We start from the raw sequence: 19,144 nt of genomic DNA, 5'->3' as shown, positions 1-19,144 counted from the left end.
CACACACTGTGAAAAACAACACACACACACACACACATACATACACACACTGTGAAAAACAACACACACTGTGAAAAACAACACACACACACACACACACACACATACATACACACACAGTGAAAAACAACACACTCTGTGAAAAACAACACACCCACACACATCGAAGAACACACACACACACACTGTGAAAAACAACACACACTGTGAAAAACAACACACACACACACACACTGTGAAACACACACACACACACACACTGTGAAACACACACACACACACACACTGAAAAACAACACACACACTGTGAACAACACACACTGTGAAAAACCACACACTGTGAAAAACCACACAACGTGAAAAACCACACACAGTGAAAAACAACACACTCTGTGAAAAACAACACACCCACACACATCGAAGAACACACACACACACACTGTGAAAAACAACACACACTGTGAAAAACAACACACACACACACATACATACACACACTGTGAAAAACCACACACTGTGAAAAACCACACACCATGAAAAACCACACACCGTGAAAAACCACACACCGTGAAAAACAACACACACACACACACACACTGTGAAAAACAACACACACTGTGAAAAACAACACACACTGTGAAAAACAACACACACACACACACACACACACACACACACACACACACACATACATACATACATACACACACTGTGAAAAACAACACACACTGTGAAAAACAACACACACACACACACACACACACACACACATACATACATACACACACTGTGAAAAACAACACACACTGTGAAAAACAACACACACATACATACACACATACATACATACACACACTGTGAAAAACAACACACACTGTGAAAAACAACACACACACACACACATACATACACACACACATACACACACTGTGAAAAACAACACACACACATACACACACACATACACACACTGTGAAAAACAACACACACACACACACACACACATACACACACACATACATACATACACACACTGTGAAAAACAACACACACTGTGAAAAACAACACACACACACACACACATACATACATACACACACTGTGAAAAACCACACACTGTGAAAAACCACACACCATGAAAAACCACACACCGTGAAAAACCACACACCGTGAAAAACAACACACACACACACACACACCGTGAAAAACAACACACACACACACACACACTGTGAAAAACAACACACACTGTGAAAAACAACACACACACACACACACACACACACATACATACACACACAGTGAAAAACAACACACACTGTGAAAAACAACACACACATACATACACACATACATACATACATACACTGTGAAAAACAACACACACTGTGAAAAACAACACACACTGTGAAAAACAACACACACTGTGAAAAACAACACACACACACACACACATACATACACTGTGAAAAACAACACACACTGTGAAAAACAACACACACACACACACACACCGTGAAAAACAACACACACACACACACACACTGTGAAAAACAACACACACTGTGAAAAACAACACACACACACACACACACACACACATACATACACACACTGTGAAAAACAACACACACTGTGAAAAACAACACACACTGTGAAAAACAACACACACTGTGAAAAACAACACACACACACACACACATACATACACTGTGAAAAACAACACACACTGTGAAAAACAACACACACACACACACATACATACACACACTGTGAAAAACAACACACACTGTGAAAAACAACACACACTGTGAAAAACAACACACACATACATACACACACTGTGAAAAACAACACACACTGTGAAAAACAACACACACACACACACACACATACATACACACACAGTGAAAAACAACACACTCTGTGAAAAACAACACACCCACACACATCGAAGAACACACACACACACACTGTGAAAAACAACACACACTGTGAAAAACAACACACACTGTGAAAAACAACACACACACACACACACACACACACACATACATACATACACACACTGTGAAAAACAACACACACACACACACACACACACACACACACACACACATACACACACACACACACACACACACACACAGAGATCATATTATGTATGAGTGTTTCTGTTACCCAAGCCGCACAGTATTTGGTTAGTGAGATTGAAAGTAATAGTCAGATGTGCATGCTCATACACACGCACACACTACTGAAGCTGCATTGTACGCAAAAATACAGAGTACACAAAAATACAGAGTACACAAAAATACTTTACTTCTTAAAGCCGACAGTTATAATGCATATTATTAGACTCGTATGAGCCTTTATGACCTCTTATAGAAAGCAGCGTATGGATTTCAACACAGGCGAGAATGACCTGATACTTCTCTGGCGTATCGTAGATGTATAGTCCCACAAGTAGTGCCGGTGTGTGTGTCATAAAAAAAAGAGTTGGTTGTTCTGATATTGTAGTCCTGTGTGTATAAGTCAATGTGAAATAATCTAAACACTACCTCACTAGGGTTACGCCCATTGTCGCACACCCCCCGTGGTGAGGGTGTTTCCCCAATGTGAGGTGCTGTCGTCATAGCAACCCCGAGCGAGACGCCAGGGGGTTGATGTGTTTTTCCGACAACATTACATCAACAATAGTGTGTGTTTGTGTTACTACTCACCCACTGGATCTACATGGTCTAGGTGATCCACAAAGTCTCTCTTTCCCAGGTATACAGTGAGCTAGAGAGAGAGAGAAGGAGAGAGAGAGAAAGTTACCGAGTGAGAGGCACAGAGAGAGAGAGAGAGAGAGAGAGAGAGAGAGAGAGAGAGAGAGAGAGAGAGAGAGAGAGAAATGGACATTTATCTCTCTCTCTTTACAACAGTAGATTATCTCTCTTTCTTTACAACAGTAGATTATCTCTCTCTCTCTTTACAACAGTAGATTAGGGTAGAGATAACAAAATAGAGAAGGAAGGCGAGAGAGAAGGATGGAAACAGAGGGTGGGTAAAAACGGGAACAGTATGTGGAAATGGAAAGGAAAACATGGCGTACGTCAACATGACTCTTTCAATTAGACCATACAAGTGAAACACACACACACACACACACACACACACTGACCCCTAGTCTCTCCACTCCCTTCCTGTATACTATCTTGCCTTGTGGGGTCAGATCACAAAACACGTCATCTACACACACTGATCCCTCCATCATGGAGACACAGAGAGAAAGAGTGAGGGAGTGAGAGAGAGAGAGAGAGAGAGAGAGAGAGAGAGAGAGAGAGAGAGAGAGAGAGAGAGGGAGAGAAAGAAATATAGATAACAACAGAGAGGGGAAAGGGAGCAAAGATGATGCAGAAAATGAAATAAGAGAAATCAATAAAAGGCACTTGTATGCAGGAAAAATCTACAGAGGCAAAAGTATAGGCCCGTAGGAAAAATCTATAGTTACAGCAGAGTGGAAAGATCACCTAAGTCTTTCGACATAAAGACAGATAAAGCAGATAGATAATCTACTGTTGTAAAGAGAGAGAGAGATAATCTACTGTTGTAAAGAAAGAGAGATAATCTACTGTTGTAAAGAGAGAGAGATAATCTACTGTTGTAAAGAGAGAGAGAGAGACGAGCTACGCGTGTAATCCAGGAGAAGAGAGGAGCAGAGAATGAGTGAAGAGACAAGAAGAGAGGAAGCGAGAGAAAGTCTACAGGGAAAGGAGGAGGAACCTTACCTTCTTCTGTCTGACACACACACACGTACTAGCAAGCAGGCACACAAGGGGGAGTTGTGACCTACCTTGCAGTTGGGACTGGACTTCTTGAAGACTCTGAAGAAAGAAAGAAAGAAAGAAAGAAAGAAAGAAAGAAAGAAAGAAAGAAAGAAAGAAAGAAAGAAAGAAAAAAAAGAGAAAGAGAGAAAGAAAGAAAGAAAGAAAGAGAGAGAATTAGTCACCAAAGATTCCAATTTGTATAACTATATAGCGATATTCCCGCTCAAAGTAGACGTGTTCATTACAGATACAGATCAGACATCAAAAGACAGTTGTATGAACGTAAACCACAACCAGTGAGACAATGCAGTGGTCCTACTCTAGAATGGCCTGTGCAAGATGGAGCCTGTCTCCGTAGTGTAAGGCAGCTTAATGTACAAGTACACCCCCTGGACAGGACACTAGCCTTACCCCAAATCTATCTCATTAATGCTGAGGGCCAAGCAGAGAGGCATCGGGTCCATTTTTACACTCTTTGGTATGAGACTTGCAAAACAGACCAGGCCAGGGATTGGGGTTTGTGACGTCAGTGAGATACGTGAAAAATACTTCCTTTGTTGTTTTTTTCAACTCTAAAGGCACAGCCTAGATTTGAGCCAGTGTCTTAAGTAGCTGAACATGTTTTTACTCCAACCTCATGAAAAGTGACAAACTGACACGTTTTAATTTTCGCCAACAACAACTTTATATCGAAGGGGCATCTTTGATTTGACGGCTTGCACGAGCGCATTTCGGGCCTTCGAGACAACCGTTTGACCCGATGACGTGCTTCTGTGCATGAGCTATTAGCTAGCCTACGTGGCCACGGCATCGCCTACGAGCACGATCAGGATTTCTATCGGAGAAGCCGTTTCGGCCTGTCGTCAAACTGTGCTGCCTTTGGTGCGTCTACTAAGTTGAAAGTGAGAGACCTAGCTCCTTCAAGTCAGAGAGGCTGTTGTTTAGTGGCCATAAGCCAAAGCGTCATGTGTCCAATGTTGCTGGTGTGACAATGAGTGCGCCCCCAGACTATCATAAACCGTTAAACTCTGTATCTCGGCTGCACCGCTAGAGATGAGAAAACAGAGAGAGAGAGAGAAAGAGAGAGTGGAGAGAGAGAGAAAGAGAGAGAGAGTGGAGAGGGAGAGAGAGTGGAGAGAGAGAGAGAGAGTGGAGAGAGAGAGAGAGAGTGGAGAGAGAGAGAGAGAGAGGAGAGAGAGAGAGAGTGGAGAGAGAGTGGCGAGGGAGAGAGAGAGAGAGAGAGTGCAGAGAGAGAGAGAGAGAGAGAGAGAGTGGAGAGAGAGAGAGAGAGTGGAGAGAGAGAGAGAGAGAGAGAGAGAGAGTGGAGAGAGAGAGTGGAGAGAGAGAGAGAGTGGAGAGAGAGAGAGAGAGAGAGAGAGAGTGGAGAGAGAGAGAGAGAGTGGAGAGAGTGGAGAGAGAGTGGAGAGAGAGAGAGTGGAGAGAGAGAGTGGAGAGAGAGAGAGAGAGAGAGAGAGAGTGTGTGGAGAAAGAGAGAGAGAGAGTGTAGAGAAAGAGAGAGAATGCGTGAGACAACAACAGGGACCGCAAAAAAGAGGGGGAGACAGGCAGACAGAGGGAGTGGAGCGAGAGAAGGGGAACAAAGGAGACGCAAAGAGGGACAATGAATGAATGAAATACACTTACTAAAGAAACGGAGGGGGGAAAGAGTAAGGGAAGATAATGTGAGAGAAACAAAATGGTATGTTACTGTGGTGGTGTGTTGTGAAGCTTGGGGAGTCACACATTAACAGACACAACAGTGATGAACAATGGTTTATTACAATATGAAAAGATGATTGGTCATAATGACAGAGAAGAATGCAGAGTGAAGAGGGGGGAGAAGGGAAAGAGAGAGAGGGTGGGGAGGGAGACGGGGAGAACAGGGCGTGAGTGAGAAAGCACGAGGTAAAAGGAGGTGGAACACAGGCAGAGAGAGAGAGGAGGGGAAGAGAGTTGGAGAGAGAGTGAGAGAGAAAGCTAAGAGAGAGAGAGAGAGAGAGAGAGAGAGAGAGAGAGAGAGAGAGAGAGCAAGAGAAGGGAGGAGGGATAGAGAGAGAATGAGCTACAGGTGTTTCAAGGTCTGTCTAAACATCATAATATGTGGTTGAGTCAGCAACTAGAAGAGATGGATCAAAGGAAACTGTGGGATGGAGGAAGGGATGGATGGATAGAGAAGGGAGGAAGGGATGGATAGAGGAGGGAGGAAGGAATGGATAGAGGATGGAGGAAGGAATGGATAGAGGGGGGAGGAAGGGATGGATAGAGGAGGGAGGAAGGGATGGATAGAGGATGGAGGAAGGAATGGATAGAGGGGGGAGGAAGGAATGGATAGAGGGGGAGGAAGGGATGGATAGAGGAGGGAGGAAGGAATGGATAGAGGGGGAGGAAGGAATGGATAGAGGGGGAGGAAGGAATGGATAGAGGATGGAGGAAGGAATGGATAGAGGGGGGAGGAAGGGATGGATAGAGGGGGGAAGAAGGAATGGATAGAGGGGGAGGAAGGAATGGATAGAGGATGGAGGAAGGAATGGATAGAGGGGGAGGAAGGGATGGATAGAGGGGGGAGGAAGGAATGGATAGAGGGGGGAGGAAGGAATGGATAGAGGAGGGAGGAAGGGATGGATAGAGGAGGGAGGAAGGGATGGACAGAGGAGGGAGGAAGGGATGGATAGAGGAGGGAGGAAGGGATGGATAGAGGAGGGAGGAAGGGATGATGGATGGATAGAGGAGGGAGGAAGGGATGGATAGAGGAGGGAGGAAGGGATGGATAGAGGGGGGAGGAAGGAATGGATAGAAGGAGGAAGGAATGGATAGAGGGGGGAGCATGGGATGGATAGAGGAGGGAGGAAGGAATGGATAGAGGAGGGAGGAAGGAATGGATAGAGGAGGGAGGAAGGAATGGATAGAGGGGGAAGGAATGGATAGAGGGGGGAGGAAGGAATGGATAGAGGGGGAGGAAGGGATGGCTAGAGGAGGGAGGGAGGGATGGATAGAGGAGGGAGGAAGGGATGGATAGAGGAGGGAGGAAGGGATGGATAGAGGGGGAGGAAGGGATGGCTAGAGGAGGGAGGAAGGAATGGATAGAGGGGGGAGGAAGGGATGGCAAGAGGAGGGAGGAAGGAATGGATAGAGGGGGGAGGAAGGGGTGGATAGATGAGGGAGGAAGGGATGGATAGAGGAGGGAGGAAGGGATGAATAGAGGAGGGAGAAAGGGATGGATAGAGGAGGGGGGAAGGGATGGATAGTGGAGGGAGGAAGGGATGATGTATGGATAGAGGAGGGAGGAAGGGATGGATAGAGGAGGGAGGAAGGGATGTATAGAGGAGGGAGGAAGGAATGGATAGAGGGGGGAGGAAGGAATGGATAGAAGGAGGAAGGAATGGATAGAGGAGGGAGGAAGGGATGGATAGAGGAGGGAGGAAGGAATGGATAGAGGAGGGAGGAAGGAATGGATAGAAGGAGGAAGGGATGGATAGAGGGGGGAGGAAGGGATGGATAGAGGAGGGAGGAAGGAATGGATAGAGGAGGGAGGAAGGAATGGATAGAGGAGGGAGGAAGGAATGGATAGAGGGGGAAGGAATGAATAGAGGGGGGAGGAAGGAATGGATAGAGGGGGAGGAAGGGATGGCTAGAGGAGGGAGGGAGGGATGGATAGAGGAAGAAGGAAGGGATGGATAGAGGGGGAGGAAGGGATGGCTAGAGGAGGGAGGAAGGAATGGATAGAGGGGGGAGGAAGGGATGGCTAGAGGAGGGAGGAAGGAATGGATAGAGGGGGGAGGAAGGGGTGGATAGATGAGGGAGGAAGGAATGGATAGAGGGAGGAAGGAATGGATAGAGGGGGGAGGAAGGAATGGATAGAGGATGGAGGAAGGGATGATAGAGGGGGGAGGAAGGGATGGATAGAGGGGGAGGAAGGAATGGATAGAGGGGGAGGAAGGAATGGATAGAGGGGGAGGAAGGAATGGATAGAGGATGGAGGAAGGAATGGATAGAGGGGGGAGGAAGGGATGGATAGAGGGGGGTAGAAGGAATGGATAGAGGGGGAGGAAGGAATGGATAGAGGATGGAGGAAGGAATGGATAGAGGGGGGAGGAAGGGATGGATAGAGGGGGGAGGAAGGAATGGATAGAGGGGGGAGGAAGGAATGGATAGAGGGGGGAGGAAGGGATGGATAGAGGAGGGAGGAAGGAATGGATAGAGGAGGGAGGAAGGGATGGATAGAGGAGGGAGGAAGGGATGGATAGAGGAGGGAAGAAGGAATGGATAGAGGAGGGAGGAAGGGATGGATAGAGGAGGGAGGAAGGGATGATGGATGGATAGAGGAGGGAGAAAGGGATGGATAGAGGAGGGAGGAAGGGATGATGGATGGATAGAGGAGGGAGGAAGGGATGGATAGAGGAGGGAGGAAGGGATGGATAGAGGAGGGAGGAAGGAATGGATAGAGGAGGGAGGAAGGGATGGATAGAGGAGGGAGGAAGGGATGATGGATGGATAGAGGAGGGAGGAAGGAATGGATAGAGGATGGAGGAAGGAATGGATAGAGGCGGGAGGAAGGGATGGATAGAGGGGGGAGGAAGGAATGGATAGAGGGGGGAGGAAGGAATGGATAGAGGGGGGAGGAAGGGATGGATAGAGGAAGGAGGAAGGAATGGATAGAGGAGGGAGGAAGGGATGGATAGAGGAGGGAGGAAGGGATGAAGGATGGATAGAGGAGGGAGGAAGGAATGGATAGAGGATGGAGGAAGGAATGGATAGAGGGGGGAGGAAGGGATGGATAGAGGGGGGAGGAAGGAATGGATAGAGGGGGGTGGAAGGAATGGATAGAGGGGGGAGGAAGGGATGGATAGAGGAGGGAGGAAGGAATGGATAGAGGAGGGAGGAAGGGATGGATAGAGGAGGGAGGAAGGGATGGATAGAGGAGGGAGGAAGGGATGATGGATGGATAGAGGAGGGAGGAAGGGATGGATAGAGGAGGGAGGAAGGGATGGATAGAGGAGGGAGGAAGGGATGGATAGAGGAGGGAAGAAGGGATGGATAGAGGAGGGAGGAAGGGATGATGGATGGATAGAGGAGGGAGGAAGGGATGGATAGAGGAGGAAGGAAGAGATGGATAGAGGTGGGAGGAAGGGATGGATAGAGGAGGGAGGAAGGGATGGATAGAGGAGGGAAGAAGGGATGGATAGAGGAGGGAGGAAGGGATGATGGATGGATAGAGGAGGGAGGAAGGGATGGATAGAGGAGGAAGGAAGAGATGGATAGAGGTGGGAGGAAGGGATGGATAGAGGAGGGAGGAAGGAATGGATGGATAGAGGAGGGAGGAAGGAATGGATAGAGGAGGGAGGAAGGGATGGATAGAGGAGGGAGGAAGGGATGGATAGAGGGAGGAAGGGATGGATAGAGGAGGGAGGAAGGAATGGATAGAGGAGGGAGGAAGGAATGGATAGAGGGAGGAAGGAATGGATAGAGGGGGGAGGAAGGAATGGATAGAGGAGGGAGGAAGGAATGGATAGAGGAGGAAGGAAGGGATGGATAGAGGTGGGAGGAAGGGATGGATAGAGGAGGGAGGAAGGAATGGATGGATAGAGGAGGGAGGAAGGAATGGATAGAGGAGGGAGGAAGGGATGGATAGAGGGGGGAGGAAGGGATGGATAGAGGAGGGAGGAAGGGATGGATAGAGGGAGGAAGGAATGGATAGAGGGGGGAGGAAGGAATGGATAGAGGGGGAGGAATGGATGGCTAGAGGAGGGAGGAAGGATTGGATAGAGGGGGGAGGAAGGAATGGATAGAGGAGGGAGGAAGGAATGGATAGAGGAGGGAGGAAGGAATGGATAGAGGGGGGAGGAAGGAATGGATAGAGGAGGGAGGAAGGGATGGATAGAGGAGGGAGGAAGGGATGAAGGATGGATAGAGGAGGGAGGAAGGAATGGATAGAGGATGGAGGAAGGAATGGATAGAGGGGGGAGGAAGGGATGGATAGAGGGGGGAGGAAGGAATGGATAGAGGGGGGTGGAAGGAATGGATAGAGGGGGGAGGAAGGGATGGATAGAGGAGGGAGGAAGGAATGGATAGAGGAGGGAGGAAGGGATGGATAGAGGAGGGAGGAAGGGATGGATAGAGGAGGGAGGAAGGGATGATGGATGGATAGAGGAGGGAGGAAGGGATGGATAGAGGAGGGAGGAAGGGATGGATAGAGGAGGGAGGAAGGGATGGATAGAGGAGGGAAGAAGGGATGGATAGAGGAGGGAGGAAGGGATGATGGATGGATAGAGGAGGGAGGAAGGGATGGATAGAGGAGGAAGGAAGAGATGGATAGAGGTGGGAGGAAGGGATGGATAGAGGAGGGAGGAAGGAATGGATGGATAGAGGAGGGAGGAAGGAATGGATAGAGGAGGGAGGAAGGGATGGATAGAGGAGGGAGGAAGGGATGGATAGAGGGAGGAAGGGATGGATAGAGGAGGGAGGAAGGAATGGATAGAGGGGGGAGGAAGGAATGGATAGAGGGAGGAAGGAATGGATAGAGGGGGGAGGAAGGAATGGATAGAGGAGGGAGGAAGGAATGGATAGAGGAGGAAGGAAGGGATGGATAGAGGTGGGAGGAAGGGATGGATAGAGGAGGGAGGAAGGAATGGATGGATAGAGGAGGGAGGAAGGAATGGATAGAGGAGGGAGGAAGGGATGGATAGAGGGGGGAGGAAGGGATGGATAGAGGAGGGAGGAAGGGATGGATAGAGGGAGGAAGGAATGGATAGAGGGGGGAGGAAGGAATGGATAGAGGGGGAGGAATGGATGGCTAGAGGAGGGAGGAAGGATTGGATAGAGGGGGGAGGAAGGAATGGATAGAGGAGGGAGGAAGGAATGGATAGAGGAGGGAGGAAGGAATGGATAGAGGGGGAGGAAGGAATGGATAGAGGGGGGAGGAAGGAATGGATAGAGGGGGAGGAAGGGATGGATAGAGGAGGGAGGAAGGGATGGATAGAGGGGGAGGAAGGGATGGCTAGAGGAGGGAGGAAGGAATGGATAGAGGGGGGAGGAAGGGATGGATAGAGGAGGGAGAAAGGGATGGATAGAGGAGGGAGGAAGGGATGGATAGAGGAGGGAGGAAGGGATGGATAGAGGAGGGAGGAAGGGGTGGCTAGAGGAGGGAGGAGGAAGGAATGGATAGAGGGGGGAGGAAGGGATAGATAGAGGAGGGAGGAAGGAATGGATATAGGGAGGAAGGAATGGATAGAGGGGGGATGAAGGAATGGATAGAGGGGGGAGGAAGGAATGGATAGAGGGGGAGGAAGGAATGGATAGAGGGGGAGGAAGGGATGGCTAGAGGAGGGAGGGAGGGATGGATAGAGGAGGGAGGAAGGGATGGATAGAGGAGGGAGGAAGGAATGGATAGAGGAGGGAGGAAGGAATGGATAGAGGGGGAGGAAGGAATGGATAGAGGGGGAGGAAGGGATGGATAGAGGAGGGAGGAAGGAAAGGATAGAGGGGTAGGAAGGGATGGCTAGAGGAGGGAGGAAGGAATGGATAGAGGAGGGAGGAAGGAATGGATAGAGGAGGGAGGAAGGAATGGATAGAGGGAGGAAGGAATGGATACAGGAGGGAGGAAGGGATGGATAGAGGAGGGAGGAAGGAATGGATAGAGGAGGGAGGAAGGAATGGATAGAGGAGGGAGGAAGGAATGGATAGAGGAGGGAGGAAGGAATGGATAGAGGATGGAGGAAGGAATGGATAGAGGGGGGAGGAAGGGGTGGATAGATGAGGGAGGAAGGAATGGATAGAGGGAGGAAGGAATGGATAGAGGGGGGAGGAAGGAATGGATAGAGGATGGAGGAAGGGATGATAGAGGGGGGAGGAAGGAATGGATAGAGGGGGAGGAAGGAATGGATAGAGGGGGAGGAAGGGATGGCTAGAGGAGGGAGGGAGGGATGGATAGAGGAGGGAGGAAGGGATGGATAGAGGAGGGAGGAAGGAATGGATAGAGGAGGGAGGAAGGAATGGATAGAGGGGGAGGAAGGAATGGATAGAGGGGGAGGAAGGGATGGATAGAGGAGGGAGGAAGGAAAGGATAGAGGGGTAGGAAGGGATGGCTAGAGGAGGGAGGAAGGAATGGATAGAGGAGGGAGGAAGGAATGGATAGAGGAGGGAGGAAGGAATGGATAGAGGGAGGAAGGAATGGATACAGGAGGGAGGAAGGGATGGATAGAGGAGGGAGGAAGGAATGGATAGAGGAGGGAGGAAGGAATGGATAGAGGAGGGAGGAAGGAATGGATAGAGGAGGGAGGAAGGAATGGATAGAGGATGGAGGAAGGAATGGATAGAGGGGGGAGGAAGGGGTGGATAGATGAGGGAGGAAGGAATGGATAGAGGGAGGAAGGAATGGATAGAGGGGGGAGGAAGGAATGGATAGAGGATGGAGGAAGGGATGATAGAGGGGGGAGGAAGGGATGGATAGAGGGGGAGGAAGGAATGGATAGAGGGAGGAAGGGATGGATAGAGGAGGGAGGAAGGAATGGATAGAGGGGGGAGGAAGGAATGGATAGAGGGAGGAAGGAATGGATAGAGGGGGGAGGAAGGAATGGATAGAGGAGGGAGGAAGGAATGGATAGAGGAGGAAGGAAGAGATGGATAGAGGTGGGAGGAAGGGATGGATAGAGGAGGGAGGAAGGAATGGATGGATAGAGGAGGGAGGAAGGAATGGATAGAGGAGGGAGGAAGGGATGGATAGAGGAGGGAGGAAGGGATGGATAGAGGGAGGAAGGGATGGATAGAGGAGGGAGGAAGGAATGGATAGAGGGGGGAGGAAGGAATGGATAGAGGAGGGAGGAAGGAATGGATAGAGGAGGAAGGAAGGGATGGATAGAGGTGGGAGGAAGGGATGGATAGAGGAGGGAGGAAGGAATGGATGGATAGAGGAGGGAGGAAGGAATGGATAGAGGAGGGAGGAAGGGATGGATAGAGGGGGGAGGAAGGGATGGATAGAGGAGGGAGGAAGGGATGGATAGAGGGAGGAAGGAATGGATAGAGGGGGGAGGAAGGAATGGATAGAGGGGGAGGAATGGATGGCTAGAGGAGGGAGGAAGGATTGGATAGAGGGGGGAGGAAGGAATGGATAGAGGAGGGAGGAAGGAATGGATAGAGGAGGGAGGAAGGAATGGATAGAGGGGGGAGGAAGGAATGGATAGAGGGGGGAGGAAGGAATGGATAGAGGGGGAGGAAGGGATGGATAGAGGAGGGAGGAAGGGATGGATAGAGGGGGAGGAAGGGATGGCTAGAGGAGGGAGGAAGGAATGGATAGAGGGGGGAGGAAGGGATGGATAGAGGAGGGAGGAAGGGATGGATAGAGGAGGGAGGAAGGGATGGATAGAGGAGGGAGGAAGGGATGGATAGAGGAGGGAGGAAGGGGTGGCTAGAGGAGGGAGGAGGAAGGAATGGATAGAGGGGGGAGGAAGGGATAGATAGAGGAGGGAGGAAGGAATGGATAGAGGGAGGAAGGAATGGATAGAGGGGGGAGGAAGGAATGGATAGAGGGGGGAGGAAGGAATGGATAGAGGGGGAGGAAGGAATGGATAGAGGGGGAGGAAGGGATGGCTAGAGGAGGGAGGGAGGGATGGATAGAGGAGGGAGGAAGGGATGGATAGAGGAGGGAGGAAGGAATGGATAGAGGAGGGAGGAAGGAATGGATAGAGGGGGAGGAAGGAATGGATAGAGGGGGAGGAAGTGATGGATAGAGGAGGGAGGAAGGAATGGATAGAGGGGGAGGAAGGGATGGCTAGAGGAGGGAGGAAGGAATGGATAGAGGAGGGAGGAAGGAATGGATAGAGGAGGGAGGAAGGAATGGATAGAGGGAGGAAGGAATGGATACAGGAGGGAGGAAGGGATGGATAGAGGAGGGAGGAAGGAATGGATAGAGGAGGGAGGAAGGAATGGATAGAGGAGGGAGGAAGGAATGGATAGAGGAGGGAGGAAGGAATGGATAGAGGATGGAGGAAGGAATGGATAGAGGGGGGAGGAAGGGGTGGATAGATGAGGGAGGAAGGAATGGATAGAGGGAGGAAGGAATGGATAGAGGGGGGAGGAAGGAATGGATAGAGGATGGAGGAAGGGATGATAGAGGGGGGAGGAAGGGATGGATAGAGGGGGAGGAAGGAATGGATAGAGGGTGAGGAAGGAATGGATAGAGGGGGAGGAAGGAATGGATAGAGGATGGAGGAAGGAATGGATAGAGGGGGGAGGAAGGGATGGATAGAGGGGGTAGAAGGAATGGATAGAGGGGGAGGAAGGAATGGATAGAGGATGGAGGAAGGAATGGATAGAGGGGGGAGGAAGGGATGGATAGAGGGGGGAGGAAGGAATGGATAGAGGGGGGAGGAAGGAATGGATAGAGGGGGAGGAAGGAATGGATAGAGGATGGAGGAAGGAATGGATAGAGGGGGGAGGAAGGGATGGATAGAGGGGGGTAGAAGGAATGGATAGAGGGGGAGGAAGGAATGGATAGAGGATGGAGGAAGGAATGGATAGAGGGGGGAGGAAGGGATGGATAGAGGGGGGAGGAAGGAATGGATAGAGGGGGGAGGAAGGAATGGATAGAGGGGGGAGGAAGGGATGGATAGAGGAGGGAGGAAGGGATAGATAGAGGAGGGAGGAAGGGATGGATAGAGGAGGGAGGAAGGGATGGATAGAGGAGGGAGGAAGGGATGGATAGAGGAGAGAGGGATGAATAGAGGACGGAGGAAGGGATGGATAGAGGAGGGAGGAAGGGATGGCTAGAGGGAGTAAGGGATGGATAGAGGAGACAGGGACGGAAAACAACAAGTGAGTGAGGAATAGAGAACGTGTGAATGAGAGGGAGAAAGATAGAAAGATAGAAAGTAATTAAGAAAGAAAGTAATTAAGAAAGAAAGAAAGAGAAAGCACACAGTGTGTGTGTTGGGGAGACACAGGTCAACGTGTGTGCCTGCAGCAGGCCACGTGTGCCACTTTTCACTCCCCAACTGATATGGATGCTAGCCGCTTTGTTGGACAACATAGCAGCACACGCACAAATACCGTACGCACACACGGCCCTCGCTCTCCCTCCCTTCCAGAGTGCCTGCTTAATCTTTGGCTAGCTCCATAAATTGTCATTCTCCCCATTTTACTGCTCTCGCTTTCCTCCTGATAGCCATTTCCCCCCTCTTTCTTCCGTTCCCTCTCTCTGAACTCTCCCTCTCTCCGTAGAGCTACTTACAGATTTAAGGCCTATTAGTGTAGTGCCTCTAAGTGCATCCCAAATGGCACCCTATTCCCTTCATAGTGCACTACTTTTGACCAGAGGCCTATTGGCCCTGGTCAAAAGCAGTGCACGATATAAGGAATAGGATGCCATTTAGGATGTAGACAGTGTCTCAGCCTGCCTGGTCTAATGAACAGACCTTATTAATACTGCATCTTCTCTAACCAGCCTAGGGCGACGCACGGCCAACACACACGCACACATATTGAAAGGTTACTGATCAACGACGAGTCAGAACTGCCTATACTCTCATTTAGCTGTTAATCCACTTTTGTGTGTGTGTGTGTGTGTGTGTGTGTGTGTGTGTGTGTGTGTGTGTGTGTGTGTGTGTACTCGCTTGTATGTGTGTGTTACAAGACTCCCCCCCCCCCATGGATTCTATTTAGTTGCCATGGCAGCCAGATGGGGATTGCACCTGTTGTCATGGGAACGGAAAAGGCCCAGAAAATGATAAGATTCAAAATGTACAGTTGAAGTCGGAAGTTTACATACACCTTAGCCAAAGGATCACCACTTTATTTTAAGAATGTGAAATGTCAGAATAATAGTAGAGAGAATTATTTATTTCAGCTTTTAATTCTTTCATCACATTCCCAGTGGGTCAGAAGTTTACATACACTCAATTAGTATTTGGTAGCATTGCCTTTAAATTGTTTAACTTGGGTCAAACATTTTGGGTAGCCTTCCACAAGCTTCCCACAATAAGATGGGTGAATTTTGGCCCATTCCTCCTGACAAGAGCTGGTGTAACTGAGTCAGGCACTGAGTTTGAAGGTAGGCCTTGAAATACATCAACAGGTACGCCTCCAATTGACTCAAATGATGTCAATTAGCCTATCAGAAGCTTCTAAAGCCATGAAATTATTTTCTGGAATTTTCCAAGCTGTTTAATGGAACAGTCAATTTAGTGTATGCAAACTTCTGACCTACTGGAATTGTGATACAGTGAATTAAGTGAAATAATCTGTCTGTAAACAATTGTTGGAAAAAGGACTTGTGTCATGCACAAAGTAATGTCCCAAACCGACTTGCCAAAACTATAGTTTGTTAACAAGAAATGTGTGGAGTGGTTGAATAACAAGTTTTAATGACTCCAACCTAAGTGTATGTAAACTTCCGACTTCAACTGTATATGCATATGTACTTTGGATGGTGTCAACATTGATTGTGTCCCTGCTTACAAGTATCTGTGTAGATGAAAATCTGTCTTTTAAAAAGCATATTCATGAGTTAGTTAAGAAGCTGAGAATAAAACTGGGCTTCTTCTATAGAAAATGGGTCCGGTCTCTCGATAAATAGTAAAAAGCAGATTATTCAGTCAACATTCCTATAGGTCCTAGACTACGGCAACATAATTTATATGAAAGCAGCTGCTACATTCATTAAAGCCATTAGATGCCGTTTATCATAGCTCATTGCGCTTTGCTTTAGTGCGACAATTGTAATGCTCATCACTCTGCATTCTGTACCAGAAAGTTGGTTGGTCCTCTTTGATATCACATAGGTTGATACATTGCTATGTTTTAATTTATAAAAGCCCTTTTACAGAAGGACTGGACCAAGGTGTAGCATGGTAAGCGTACATTTGAACTTTATTTAAAAATGACGCCGACAAAAACGAAGAACAAAAAAAAAAAACAACCGTGACGCTTTGGGCTATGTGCCCTGAACAACTACAAAGTTAACTTCCCACAAAACAGGGTACCTAAGTATGGTTCTCAATCAGAGACAACGATAGACACCTGTCCCTGATTGAGAACCATACCAGGCCAAGACATAGAAATACAAAACTTAGAAAAAAGGACATAGAATGCCCACCCTAGTCACACCCTGGCCTAACCAAAATAGAGAATAAAAACCCTCTCTATGGCCAGGGCGTGACATTAGGGATGGCTAACTCTGGAAATTCCTTTGGTCTCTACTAGGGTTGCACATTTCGGGAAATATTCAGAGGTGGAAACTTTCCGTGGGAATTAATGGGAATACATGGGAATTAACGGGAATATATGGGAATTCATATTAATACCATTTAAATGTTGATGTTTTTTGCATTGGATATATTTACCATACCATATGGAGACAGAACCATAAACCTTTTACCTTATAAGTAGACATAATTGCAAATGATTAAATCCTTCCCATAGAAATTAACTATTTGGTTACGAATTGAACTTTAATTAAATGAGTTGACTCTTCACATGGGATGATTTCACCGAACAACAAAAGAAAGGGAATATTGAATGATCCCCAATGATCCATCGCATCTCCCAGAAACATTTTCAACAGACAATGACAGTCTACAAACTAAAGCTTTGTCTTCCTCTCAGGCTCCCATGTCTTCTCCCTGGACCTCCTCAATGTCCGCCTCTTGAACATCAGACTCTGAGGCCTCATCTTCACTGTCACTTTCCAACCTTCTTGAGGATGGCTCGTTGTCAGGCTCAAAATTCCTCAAATGTGCCCAGATGGCCACCAATTTTTCAACCCTTGTATTGATCAGCCTGTTGTGTGCTTTGGTGTGCGTGTTCCCAAACAAGGATCAGTTGCGCTCTGAGGAGGCTGATGGGATTTGGAGGATGATGGAGGCAACAGGGGAAAGAGTATCAGATCCACAAAGTCCCTTCCACCAGGTTGCTGATGAGATATGTTGGCACGGCTGCCCTATTGCATCTCCATCCCAAAGCCTTGCTTGGATGTGTACTTCACCAGACAGCCAAGAACCTTGCCCTCATCCAGGCCAAGGTGGCGAGACACGGTAGTGATGACACCATAGACCTTGTTGATCTCTGCACCAGACAGGATGCTCTTGCCAGCATACTTGGGGTCCAACATGTACGTTGCCGCATGTGTGGGCTTCAGGCAGAGGTCTTCACGCTTTTTTATGTATTTCAGAACTGCAGTTTCCTCTGCTTGGAGCAACAGTGAAGTGGGCAGGGCTGTACAGATTTCTTCTCTTTCATCTGCAATCAGAGTCTGAACATCAGACAGGATGGCATTGTCTCCCTCAATCAATGCAATGGCCACTGCTATAGGTTTCAGGAGTTTCAGGCTGCTTACCACTCTCTCCCAAAATACATCATCCAGGAGGGTCCTCTTGATGGGGCTGTCCATATCGGCAGACTGTGATATGGCCTTTTCTTGGAAAGACTCCTTCCCCTCCAGGAGACTGTCAAACATGATGACAACACCACCCTGACGGGTGTTGCTGGGCAGCATCAATATGGTGCTCTTATACTTCTCACTCTGCTTGGTGAGGTAGATTGCTGCTATAACTTGATGACCCTTCACATACCTCTCTCTTGTAGAGTGTATCCATTGTTTTCAGTGCCATGATGTCCTTGAGGAGCATATTCAATGCATGAGCAGCACAGCCAATGGGTGTGATATGAGGGTAGGATTCCTCCACTTTAGACCAATCAGCCTTCATGTTCGCAGCATTGTCTGTCACCAGTGCAAATGACTTCTGTGGTCCAAGGTCATTGATTACTGCCTTCAGCTCATCTGCAATGAAGAGACCGGTGTGTCTGTTGTCCCATGTCTGTGCTCTTGTAGAATACTGGTTGAGGGGTGGAGATGATGTAGTTCATTATTCCTTGCCCACAAACATTCAACCACCCATCAGAGATGATTGCAATACAGTCTGCTTCCTCTATGATTTGCTTGACCTCCACTTGAACTCTGTTGAACTCTGCATCCAGCAAATGAGTAGATAAAGCATATGTGGTTGGAGGGGTGTATGCTGGGCAAAGAACATTCAGAAATGCCTTCCGATACACATTTCCTGTGAGCATCAGAGGTGAACCAGTTGCATACACAGCTCGAGCAAGACATTCATCAGCATTTCTGACTACGTTCCTCCATTGAGTCAAAAAAACTTCTGATTCCAGGAGGACCATGAGCTGTTGCTATCAATAAGGTGTCGGATTCATAATTTTCACCTCGAATAGAAGAAGAGGGACTTTTGTCAGAGGTTGCTTGTTGTGAGTGATTAGGGAACTTTATGCACTTGGCCAGATGATTCTGCATCTTTGTTGCATTCTTCACATATGATTAGGCACAGTATTTG

At 48.4% G+C, this 19,144-nt stretch overlaps 1 protein-coding gene across 2 annotated transcripts in view; it reads right to left on the bottom strand.

Annotated features, from left to right (window-relative positions):
• LOC139378826 (arrestin, beta 2b) overlaps positions 1-19,144 on the bottom strand; it is an 80,637-nt gene that overhangs the window by 19,096 nt on the left and 42,397 nt on the right. For both annotated transcript variants that reach the window (XM_071121353.1, XM_071121354.1), the window contains exons 2-3: positions 3,839-3,869; positions 2,724-2,784 (exon numbers count right to left, since the gene is read on the bottom strand). In XM_071121353.1, the coding sequence (XP_070977454.1) occupies positions 2,724-2,784; positions 3,839-3,869 (92 nt within the window). The remainder of the gene's footprint in view (positions 1-2,723; positions 2,785-3,838; positions 3,870-19,144) is intronic.

Source organism: Oncorhynchus clarkii, chromosome 21, assembly GCF_045791955.1.
Source record: "Oncorhynchus clarkii lewisi isolate Uvic-CL-2024 chromosome 21, UVic_Ocla_1.0, whole genome shotgun sequence".
Taxonomy (NCBI): Eukaryota; Metazoa; Chordata; class Actinopteri; order Salmoniformes; family Salmonidae; genus Oncorhynchus; species Oncorhynchus clarkii.
Note: the sequence above shows the minus strand (reverse complement) of the source record. Positions and strands in the feature narration are given on the sequence as shown.